At 43.2% G+C, this 12,916-nt stretch overlaps 1 protein-coding gene across 2 annotated transcripts in view; it reads right to left on the reverse strand.

Moving 5' to 3' along the window:
* Positions 1-9,317, reverse strand: part of LOC129825524 (zinc finger protein DPF3-like) — a 68,707-nt gene extending 59,390 nt beyond the window's left edge. For both annotated transcript variants that reach the window (XM_055885687.1, XM_055885686.1), the window contains exon 1: positions 9,208-9,317. In XM_055885687.1, coding sequence (XP_055741662.1) covers positions 9,208-9,239 — 32 coding nt within the window. In that variant the 5' untranslated portion in view covers positions 9,240-9,317. The remainder of the gene's footprint in view (positions 1-9,207) is intronic.
* Positions 9,318-12,916: the final 3,599 nt, after the last annotated feature.

The raw sequence follows: 12,916 nt of genomic DNA on the forward strand, positions 1-12,916 counted from the left end.
CCCCTCCCCCTCTACCTCTCCCCTGATACATTCAGCCTACCCACAGCTGTTCCAGTGTTTAGAATGCAGGTTGGACTGAAAGCACACAGCAAATTCACCCCAGACAGACAATTCCCCCATCACTCACTCTAGCTCCCTCTCCCTCTCATGCAAAATGGGGGCGTAGGCCAAACTTCTGTAGGCCAGACACACACACATCCACAAACAGACGGAGGCACATTTGGGACACACACACACCATGTACACGCACACACAGAGCCCCCCTCTCACGCCAAAACACACACCCGTTCTCCAAAACATTTCCCCTCTGCACAGCCCGCGCCCTAATCTACACACTGAGAGCCTCCTCTGACCACCTCTATATCCCTCATGGATATTCCCTCTAACCTCACAGTTCAAATCATGGAGACAAACATTCTCAGTGAGTGCACTGCACACGACCCTGCAAAAATAGGCCATTGTGGCCAACTGTCTTTGTGGGTAATGGTGTTGTTCTGCAAGCTGCGTTGTTATGGAATATAAGCAATATATTCCCCTTATATGGACAGATCCTAGATCAACATTCTCACACTGAGAAAGGTTGTGGAGTCAAGGTCTCTTTCAAACCTCAGAAGACTGACAATGAAGGTTAAATAAACATGAATAACATAAATAACATCTATAATTCAGTTTTAGACAGGAGATCAGATCAAATAAATGTGAATCGTGGTTAAGTCTGAGACGCTACACGATGTGTTTTACGATGTGTTTAGTTGCTTCCCGAGTGGTGCAGTGGGTCTAAGGCACAGCATCTCAGTGCTAGAGGCGTCACTACAGACCCTGGTTCAGTTCCAGGCTGTATCACAACCGGCCGTGATTGATAGTCCCATATGGCGGGGCACAATTGGCTAAGCGTCGTCCGGGTTTGGCCCGGGGGTAGGCCGTCATTGTAAAATAAGAATTTGTTTTTTAACTGACTTGTCTAGTTAAAATAAAGGTTAAATAAAAATGTATAAAATGATGATGAAATATGCTGATTCATGCTATTCTTCAGAGACAGCAGCAGCTCTATCAGACAGGCTGTGATCTCCTGGTTAATGTACATCTACATCACCCGGAGGATATGAATGTCTTGTCTGTTATGTTACAACATGTGCTTCCCTAATCCCAGACACACCAGGCTCAAACACAACATCCTTCCAGATGCCCTGTTCAATATCAGTTAGTTAAATTGGTAATAACTCAACTCATTCTGACAGAGAATAGCCTTACTCGTTGGTAATTACATCGTTACAAACTTACATTTGAACATCTTATTAAAATGCTTAGACTAAATAGATAGGAGAAGATCCAGTCCACTGCTGTTGTCATCCTGCTGTTCCACTACAGACCTTTCCCTGGGACTGTCTTATTATACTAATATAGGTTGGGACCAATAGGACACATGTCTCTGTAGTGGGAGGAGTTGGCCCTGTCCTTGTGAGCCCTTGTTGTTTTGGATCGACCCTCCGTGGCTGTGTGTGTGTGTGTGTGTGTGTGTGTGTGTGTGTGTGCGTGCGTGCGTGCGTGCGTGCGTGCGTGCGTGTGTGTGTTTAGGGGAGGAAGGGGGTCCTGGTGAGCAAAAAGGGCTTTCCTCCTTTCTCTCTCTCTCTCTCTCTCTCTCTCTCTCTCTCTCTCTCTCTCTCTCTCTCTCTCTCTCTCTCTCTCTCTCTCTCTCTCTCTCTCTCTCTCTCTCTCTCTCTCTCTCTCTCTCTCTCTATATCTTGCCCTCTCTCTGTCTCCCTCTCTCTCTCTCTCTCTCTCTCTCTCTCTCTCTCTCTCTCTCTCTCTCTCCCTCTCTCTCTATTCAAATAAATTCAAAGAGCTTTTTGGCATGGAAAACATATGCCAAATTAAGTGAAATAAACTCAGCAAAAAAAGAAACCTCCTCTCACTATCAACTGCGTTAATTTTCAGCAAACTTAATTAACATGCGTAAATATTTGTATGCACATAACAAGATTCAACAACTGAGACATAAACTGAACAAGTTCAACAGACATGTGACTAACAGAAATTGAATAATGAGTCCCTGAACAAAAAGGGGGGTCAAAATCAAAAGTAACAGTCAGTATCTGGTGTGGCCACCAGCTGCATTAAGTACTGCAGTGCATCTCCTCCTCGTGGACTGCACCAGATGTGCCAGTTCTTCCTGTGAGATATTACCCCACTCTTCCACCAAGGCACCTGCAAGTTCCCAGACATTTCTGGGGGGAATGGTCCTAGCCCTCACCCTCCGATCCAACCTGTCCCAGACGCGCTCAATGGGATTGAGATCCAGGCTCTTCGCTGGCCATGGCAGAACACTGACATTCCTGTCTTGCAGGAAATCAGGCACAGAACGAGCAGTGTGGCTGGTGGCATTGTCATGCTGGAGGGTCATGTCAGGATGAGCCTGCAGGAAGGGCACCAGATGAGGGAGGAGGATGTCTTCCCCTGTAACGCACAGCGTTGAGATTGCCTGCAATGACAACAAGCTCAGTCCGATGATGCTGTGACACACCGTCCCAGACCATGACAAACCCTCCACCTCCAAATCGATCTCGCTCCAGAGTACAGGCCTCGGTGTAACACTCATTCCTTCGACGATAAATGTGAATCCGACCATCACCCCTGGTGAGACAAAACCGCAACTCATCAGTGAAGAGCACTTTTTGCCAGTCCTGTCTGGTCCAGGGACGGTGGGTTTGTGCCCATAGGCGACATTGTTGCCGGTGATGTCTGGTGAGGACCTGCCTTACAACAGGCCTACAAGCCCTCACTCCAGCCTTTCTCAACCTGTTGCGGACAGTCTGAGCACTGATGGAGGGATTGTGCGTTCCTCGTGTAACTCTGGCAGTTGTTGTTGCCATCCTGTACCTGTCCCGCAGGTGTGATGTTCGGATGTACCGACCCTGTACAGGTGTTGTTACACGTGGTCTGCCACTGCGAGGGCGAACAGCTGTCCAGCCTGTCTCCCTGTAGCAATGTCTTAAGCGTCTCACAGTACGGACATTGCAATTTATTGCCCTGGCCACATCTGCAGTACTCATGCCTCCTTGCAGCATGCCTAAGGCACGTTCACGCAGATGAGCAGGGACCCTGGGCATCTTTCTTTTGGTGTTTTTCAGAGTCAGTAGGAAGGCCTCTTTAGTGTCCTAAGTTTTCATAACTGTGACCTTAATTGTCTACCGTCTGTAAGCTGTTAGTGTCTTAACGACCATTCCACAGGTGCATGTTCATTAATTGTTTATGGTTCATTGAACAAGCATGGGAAACAGTGTTTAAACACTTTACAATGAAAATCTGTGAAGTTCATTGGATTTTTACAAAGTATCTTTGGGTCCTGGGTCCTGAAAAAGGGAAATTTATTTTTTTGCTGATAATAAACAAAATGTAAATAAACAATTAGAAGTGAACAGTAAACAAACATTTTAAAGGAATAGAGACATTTCACATGTCATATTACGGCTACATACAGTCTCTCTCCCTTTCTCTCTCTCTTTCCCACTCTCTCTCTACTGTCCCGTACCATCCATCCTCTCCTCTCTCTATCAGGTCCTTCTAACTTAATCCTGACCTAAAACATTTGAAGTTAATGCCTAAACTTAACCTTGAAATTGAAATTTGACGTTTGGAACAACATTTACATTTGACGTTTGGAACACTCTTAGAATCGTATAAAAATTGTTTTATTTTATGCAGAGAACAGGAAACAAGCCATGGATAATGAACCACCCACTGTCTCAAACCAGGAAGAAGGCCAGAATAGCTCCTATCAACGGAACACACATTTCCTTCTCATCTGTCCATCTCCTAAGCATGGATTTTAAGTATACACATGCCACAGGATGGCACCTTAATTGGGGAGGATGGGCTTGTGGTAATGACTGGAGTGGAATTCGTGAAACGGTATCAAATACATCAGACACAGGGTTTCCATGGTTTCCAGGTGTTTGATGCCATTCCATTGGCTCCGTTCCGGACATTATTATGAGCCGTCAGCAGCCTCCTGTGATACATGCATTCCCTCTTGTTAAAGCTGCAATATGCCACTGAGTTATAGATCTGTCATTCTCATTGAAAGCAAGTCTAAGACGCGGTAGATCTGTTCTATGTGTGCAATTTCTATGCTTCCCGTTCTTACGTTTCATTTTTTTGCATCTTTTACTTCGGTTTTGTACACCAGCCTCAAAACAGTTGAAAATACAATATTTTTGGGGTTATGGAAAATATATTTCCCAGCGGTTTAGATGGTACAATGATTCTCTACAATGTACTAGCTTGTTTAGTCACATTAAACTGAAATTACAAATGGCAGTACGATTTCTGCATAGTGCATATTTAAAAAAAAAAAAAAATTAAAAAGTGTTTTAATTTATGCAGAGATCAGGAGACCAAAGCCATGGATAACAAACCTCCCACTGTCCCAAACCAGGAAGAAGGCCAGAATAGCTCTTATCAATAGAAAAGGGCTGTTGTTACCGGCTAAGTGCAAACCCAACACCTCTCATAGAATCAAAACAGTCAGAGGGAAACCACTCAACCTAATGTGATAAGGCTCCAGCACCAAGAAGATATATTCTAATATCTGATTTATATATACACATTGCCTTTGGAAAGTATTCAGACCCTTTGACTTTTTCCACATTGTTAGGTTACAGCCTTATTCTAAAATGGATTAAATTGTTTTTATTTTCCTCATCAATCTACACACAATACCCCATAATGACAAATCAAAAACAGGGGTTTAAAAATTGTTTCAAATGTATTAATTTAAAAGAATGAAATTTAAAAAATATATATATATCACATTTCCATAAGTATTCAGACCCTTTACTCAGTACTTTGTTGAAGCGCCTTTGGCAGTGATTACAGCCTTGAGTCTTCTTCGGTATGACGCTACAAGCTTGGCACACCTGTATTTGGGGAGTTTCTCCCATTCTTCTCTGCAGATCCTCTCAAGCTCTGTCAGGTTGGATGGGGAGCGTTGCTGTGTACTTAGGGTCGTTGTCCTGTTGGAAGGTGAACCTTCGCCTCAGTCTGAGGTCCTGTGTGGTCCGGAGCAGGTTTTCATCAAGGATCTCTCTGTACTTTGCTCCGTTCATCTTTCCCTCGATCCTGACTAGTCTCCAAGTCCCTGCAGTTGAAAACATCCCCACAGCATGATGCTGCCACCACCATGCTTCACTGTAGAAATGGTGCCTGGTTTTCTCCAGTCGTGACGCTTGGCATTCAGGCCAAAGAGTTCAATCTTGGTTTTAATCAGACCAGAGAATCTTGTTTCTTATGGTCTGAGAGTCTTTAGGTGCCTTTGGCAAACTCCAAGTGGGCTGTCATTTGCCTTTTAATGAGGAGTGGCTTCTGTCTGGCCACTCTACCATAAAGGCCTGATTGGTGGAGTGCTGCAGAGATGGTTGTCTTTCCGGAAGGTTCTCCCATCTCCACAGAGGAACTCTAGAGCTCTGTCAGTGACCATTGGGTTCTTGGTCACCTCCCTGACCAAGGCCCTTCTCTTCCGATTGCTCAGTTTGGCCGGGCGACCAGCTGTAGGAAGAGTCTTGGTGGTTCCAAACTTCTTACATTTAAGAATGATGGAGGCCACTGTATTCTTGGGGACCTTCAATGCTGCAGAAATGTTTTGGTACCCTTCCCCAGATCTGTTCCTCGACACAATCCTGTCTCGGAGCTCTATGGACAATTCCTTCGACCTCATGACTTGGTTTTTGCTCTGACATGCACTGTCAACTGTGGGACCTTATATAGACAGGTGTGTGCCTTTCCAAATCATGTCCAATCAATTTAATTTAGCACAGGTGGACTCCAATCAAGTTGTAGAAACATCTCAAGGATGATCAATGGAAACAGGATGCACCTGAGCTCAATTTCGAGTCTTAGAGCAAAGGGTCTGAATACTTATGTAAATTCTAAAAACCTGTTTTCGCTTTGTCATTATGGGGTATTGTGTGTGTATTGCTGAGTATTTTTACATATTTAATTCATTTTAGAATAATGCTGTAACGTAACAAAATGTGGAAAGGTCAAGGGGTCTGAATACTTTCCGAAGGAACTGTATATATATCACTGTATGTCAAACCAGACTCTCTCTTTCCCTCTGACACAATGCAAACAAAAGTTACTTTCCTTCCTGCTGTAACTGAATTCCCCACTGAATGATTTTCTGAAATAGTTAATAATAGGCCTACGATACAGACAGACTGGGACAGGTTAATAATATGATATAGACAGACTGGGACAGGTTAATAATATGATATAGACAGACTGGGACAGGTTATTAATATGATATAGACAGACTGGGACAGGTTCAATAATATGATATAGACAGACTGGGACAGGTTAAATAATATGATATAGACAGACTGGGACAGGTTAAATAATATGATATAGACCGACTGGGACAGGTTAAATAATATGATATAGACCGACTGGGACAAGTTAAATAACATGATGTAGACAGACTGGGCTACAGACTGGGACAGGTTCAATAATATGATGTAGACAGACTGGGACAAGTTAAATAACATGATGTAGACAGACTGGGCTACAGACTGGGACAGGTTCAATAATATGATGTAGACAGACTGGGACAAGTTAAATAACATGATGTAGACAGACTGGGCTACAGACTGGGACAGGTTCAATAATATGATATAGACAGACTGGGACAGGTTAAATAATATGATATAGACCGACTGGGACAGGTTAAATAATATGATATAGACCGACTGGGACAAGTTAAATAACATGATGTAGACAGACTGGGCTACAGACTGGGACAGGTTCAATAATATGATGTAGACAGACTGGGACAAGTTAAATAACATGATGTAGACAGACTGGGCTACAGACTGGGACAGGTTCAATAATATGATGTAGACAGACTGGGACAAGTTAAATAACATGATGTAGACAGACTGGGCTACAGACTGGGACAGGTTCAATAATATGATGTAGACAGACTGGGACAAGTTAAATAACATGATGTAGACAGACTGGGCTACAGACTGGGACAGGTTCAATAACATGATGTAGACAGACTGGGACAAGTTAAATAACATGATGTAGATAGACTGGGCTACAGACTGGGACAGGTTAAATAACACGATATAGACAGACTGGAATACAGTCTGTCCACTGGCCAGCTACTCCATTGAATGGTAACAGCCAAGAGACTATGAGTGGCATCATAAGGAAGTCGGCTATCTTGTGTAACTGAATGCATATTTCAGCCTATATCCAGACACAAACATGTTGACTGCACTGTGTCTGGTTGCTCTGCTGTTAGTGAAGGACCATCTGTTAGACCAAACAACGTAGCTTATTCAGTGAAGACCTGGAATGCAGCTTGTTCTCATGACTACCACCCCAACAATAAGCTGTGTCATAACTCTGTGCCAGAGCCCTTCACTACATTCCACTGCAAATGTGGGTAAATATCTCCTGATAGTCTATGTCTACCAGGGAGAGTCTGATTGTGTCCCAAATGGCTCCCTGTTCCATAAAAAGGGTGTTAAAAGTAGTGCACTATATAGGGAATATGGTTCCATTTGGGACAGAGTCATACTGTGAATAGATCCATGTCAATTCTCACAGACAGATATAGCTGTAAGGCCTTTACACAGAGACAAGGTTATATTCAGGCAGCAGGCAGCAGTGACTACAGGAGGGAAACAATGACTACAGGAGAGAAACAATGACTACACCGAGCAGCAGTGACTACAGGAGGGAAACAATGACCACAGGAGAGCAGCAGTGACTACAGGAGAGAAACAATGACTACAGGAGAGAAACAATGACTACAGGAGAGCAGCAGTGACTACAGGAGAGCAGCAGTGACTACAGGAGAGCAGCAGTGACTACAGGAGGGAAACAATGACTACAGGAGAGCAGCAGTGACTACAGGAGAGCAGCAATGACTACAGGAGAGCAACAGTGACTACAGGAGAGCAGCAATGACTACAGGAGAGCAGCAATGACTACAGGAGAGCAGCAATGACTACAGGAGAGAAACAATGACTACAGGAGAGCAGCAGTGACTACAGGAGAGCAGCAATGACTACAGGAGAGCAACAGTGACTACAGGAGAGCAGCAATGACTACAGGAGAGCAGCAATGACTACAGGAGAGCAGCAATGACTACAGGAGAGAAACAATGACTACAGGAGAGCAGCAGTGACTACAGGAGAGCAGCAATGACTACAGGAGAGCAGCAGTGACTACAGGAGAGCAGCAGTGACTACAGGAGAGCAGCAGTGACTACAGGAGGGAAACAATGACTACAGGAGAGCAGCAGTGACTACAGGAGAGCCGCAATGACTACAGGAGAGCAGCAATGACGAGAGAAGAGTCCAAAACAGTGTTGACAATATTGACACACACAGTCAGACTTGTTATTCATCACATTACACAACTAGGCCTATACGCGGATCCTAGAAAGCGATCCTTGATGGCACTGATTGTAAATACTGTAGTTTCCCTTCGCCGACACGGCTTATGCCCGCTCAGCCTGATCGGACCTCTCGCTCTGTAAATTTGTCGCAGACAGTAAAAAGCTGTCCGATGCATACTGAAATGATAGACACTCACAAGTGTTGCAAAAATGACAGGCTATCAGGGTACTCCATATGTGTTTCAGTGGGAAAATAAACCCACATTATACCTCTTTGAGTGATGGGTAGGCTGTCTCTCAATAAGCGAGCGCACCAAAAGCGCTTGTTGGTTGACATTAATTCCAAGTAATAAAACGGACCAGGACAATGGAATAGTAAATGTGAAAGATCAACAAACACTTATTCTAAGCTTCTTAGTCTATAAATGTAGCCAAATATGAAAGAACTTTTGCAAAAAGAAAAGAAACTCCACAATTGACTTGTCCACACAGCGTTAAATCGGAGCGCACGAGAACATTGTTGTTTTATGCATAGACAAATATTTTCTTAAAAGCGTGCGCATGATATGCTTTGTACTCCGAAAACATTCGTGTAGAAGCCAATAAATACGAACAAAACGACGCATATTTGTCCTAACGTGCACGGTGTGATATGTTTATAAACATCATATAACATCAAAATAGCAAATTGCATTATTCCACTCAATTTGTGGTCCTTTTCTACTTTACTGAACGCAACCATTGCATGCCAGTGAAAACGTTTTCTTGGTATAGAATATAGCATTTAGAGAATTACTTACGATTTGAGAGGATTCTGAATGACAGTCGCCATTTTGCTGCTAGACAGTAAGCAAATATGCCAAATCTCAAAGCTGTTTGGGACCCTATGAAAAAAACAACCAGTAAGGGCCTAGGCGACCTGCTCCTTAACCAATACAATACCAGGATGCAGGAGTAAAGGCGTGGTTTAGGAGAAAACTGTCAAAAGCGTTCCATAAAGACGATGAGCCAAGGCTACATACAGTACAACTTTATATTGCACACATGCAAATCGTTACAATGTACATAGTCAGTATAAGTCATTTACATAGTGTAGGTATATCCCCGGGGCATATGAAACAGATATAGCAAGGAGTGGCTGCATTTTCTAGCAGGGAAAAGAAAAGCATTGCCAGTTGTCCTGTGTTCCTTTGTGCCTGTCCCAAACAGACCATCTTTATTTTCTCAGCATATCAAATCAAATGTTATTGGTCACATACACATGGTTAGCAGATGTTATTGCGAGTGTAGCGAAATGCTTATATGGAGACACTTCTTCATTCAGTGGCATTTAGCAAAACAAACAGAATGGTACTAGAAGATATATATATAATATTATGTAGCAGGGTAGTAAAAGACATTAACATGAGGTAGATTTAGATGAGTATATTGTAGAAGCATAAGTTACACATGAAGGTTTGTTTACACGGGAAATTCAAACAAAGCAATGGCTGATGCTCTATCTAGAATGTAAACAATTCACAACTACTGTCACAACTACAGACAACAAATTCATCTTTTCCACTCTCTGTTACAATGTTCAGTTCATGAGAATGATGTTAAAAATGTTAGATTTCCTTTTAGAGGAGGGGAGAGTGATTGAAAGCACACGCATCCAATCGTAAAGCCGCAAAGAGGGCCATTATTGTCAGCGATAAACCAATGAGATTTGGCTGGCGGGTGTTAAATTGCTCACATGGACGCAAAATTGCAGCAGGTAGAGGAACTTTGTGTCAAGCTCCTACAATCAATCAAATGTATTTATAAAGCCCTTCTTACATCAGCTGATGTCACAAAGTGCTGTACAGAAACCCAGCCTAAAACCCCAAACAGCAAGCAATGCAGGTGTACAGCATGTTCAATAATATATTTGATCAACATCGCAATCTTTTATTAATACACGGATAACACCAATTTATTTTAAAGCTACACTGTGTCACTTTTTGGGCGACCTGACAAAAATTAACATAGAAATGTGAGTTATAGATCTGTCATTCGCATTTAAAGCAAGTCTAAGAAGCGGTAGATCTGTTCTATGTGCACTATTTCTATGCTTCTTGTGCTTAAGTTTAGTTTTTTTGCTTATTTTACTCTCGGTTTAGTAGATCAGCTTCAAACATCTGAAAATACAATCTTTATGGTTATCGAAAAAATATTCCACAGTGGTTTAGATGGTACATTGATTTTCTATTCTATACTTGCTTGTTTAGTCACATAAACTGAAATTTGACGAACTATTCGAATTTTAATGGTGGAGCAATTTCGGGCATAAAGCATCTTTAAATATGATAAAGATAGATCATTAAAATGGTCTACTTTGCTTATGGCTTATGTCAAAGAAGCGAAATGACTAGCCGAATTAGCTAACATACTACAAAGTAAACTACACAGAAGTGAGTGACAGATCTCATGTTGATGTTTACTGTCCGGTATTTGGGTCCACAGCAAGAGCAGGGTTGAAGAAAGGGAATTGGCATGGCAGCGGGTGACACGGTTACCGCTTGGACTGGCAACGAGGCCGCGCGAGCCGCAGAAGAGAGCACAGAAACAGGTAGAAAGGTATGATGGTGATCAGGTTGGTTGGTTGGTTGTACTAAATTAGTCAGTGTAGCCTATAGCTAACTTACAAGACCAATCAAAATGTAGCTAACTGATGTATACTTTGTATTTATTATGGATCCCCATTAGTTCCTGTCAAGGCAGCAGCTACTCATCCTGGGGTTTATAATGGATCCCCATTAGTTCCTGTCAAGGCAGCAGCTACTCTTCCTGGGGTTTATTATGGATCCCCATTAGTTCCTGTCAAGGCAGCAGCTACTCATCCTGGGGTTTATAATGGATCCCCATTATTTCCTGTCAAGGCAGCAGCTACTCTTCCTGGGGTTTATTATGGATCCCCATTAGTTCCTGCCAAGACAGCAGCTACTCTTCCTGGGGTTTATTATGGATCCCCATTAGTTCCTGTCAAGGCAGCAGCTGCTCTTCCTGGGGTTTATTATGGATCCGCATTAGTTCCTGTCAAGGCAGCAGCTACTCTTCCTGGGGTTTATTATGGATCCCCATTAGTTCCTGTCAAGGCAGCAGCTAATCTTCCTGGGGTTTATAATGGATCCCCATTAGTTCCTGTCAAGGCAGCAGCTGCTCTTCCTGGTGTTTATTATGGATCCCCATTAGTTCCTGTCAAGGCAGCAACTACTCTTCCTGGGGTTTATTATGGATCCCCATTAGTTCCTGTCAAGGCAGCAGCTAATCTTCCTGGGGTTTATAATGGATCCCCATTAGTTCCTGTCAAGGCAGCAGCTGCTCTTCCTGGGGTTTATTATGGATCCCCATTAGTTCCTGCCAAGGCAGCAGCTACTCTTCCTGGTGTTTATTATGGATCCCCATTAGTTCCTGTCAAGGCAGCAACTACTCTTCCTGGGGTTTATTATGGATCCCCATTAGTTCCTGTCAAGGCAGCAACTACTCTTCCTGGGGTTTATTATGGAGCCCCATTAGTTCCTGTCAAGGCAGCAGCTACTCTTCCTGGGGTTTATTATGGATCCCCATTAGTTCCTGCCAAGGTAGCAACTACTCTTCCTGGGGTTTATTATGGATCCCCATTAGTTCCTGCCAAGGCAGCAGCTACTCTTCCTGGGGTTTATTATGGATCCCCATTAGTTCCTGCCAAGGCAGCAACTACTCTTCCTGGGGTCCAGCAACATTAAGGCAGTTCTCCATTTTTTAAAACATTACAATACATTCACAACACACTAAGTGTGTGCCTTCAGGCCCCTACTCCACTACCACATATCCACAACACATAATCCATGTGTATGTGTGTATAGCACTTATGCTATTGTGTGTGTATGCTTGTGTCTGTGTCTGTGTTACTTCACAGTGCCTGCTGTTCCATAAGGTGTATTTTTACCTCCTTTAAAATCTGATTTTACTGCTTGCATCAGTTACCTGATGTTGAACAGAGTTCCATGTAGTCATGGCTCTATGTAGTACTGTGGAACAGAGTTCCATGTAGTCATGGCTCTATGTAGTACTGTGGAATAGAGTTCCATGTAGTCATGGCTCTATGTAGTACTGTGCGCCTCCCATAGTCTGTTCTGGACTTGGGGACTGGGCAGAGACCTCTGGTGGCATGTCTTGTGGGGTATGGATGGGTGTCCGAGCTCTGTGCCAGTAGTTCAAACAGACAGCTCGGTGCATGCAACATGTCAATAGCTCTCACAAATACAAGTAGTGTTAAAGTCAATCTCTCCTCCACTTTGAGCCAGGAGAGACTGGAATTATTATAAGAAAATACTCTGGTTAAAGGGATGGATTGTCAACAAACCTCACAAGAAATCTGCAATTTCTATAATCACATGCATATACACAGTTTACACGCGCGGGCACACACACACACGCACACACACACACACACACACACACACACACACACACACACACACACACACACACACACACACACACACA

This window comes from Salvelinus fontinalis, chromosome 27 (assembly GCF_029448725.1).
Source record: "Salvelinus fontinalis isolate EN_2023a chromosome 27, ASM2944872v1, whole genome shotgun sequence".
NCBI lineage: Eukaryota > Metazoa > Chordata > Actinopteri > Salmoniformes > Salmonidae > Salvelinus > Salvelinus fontinalis.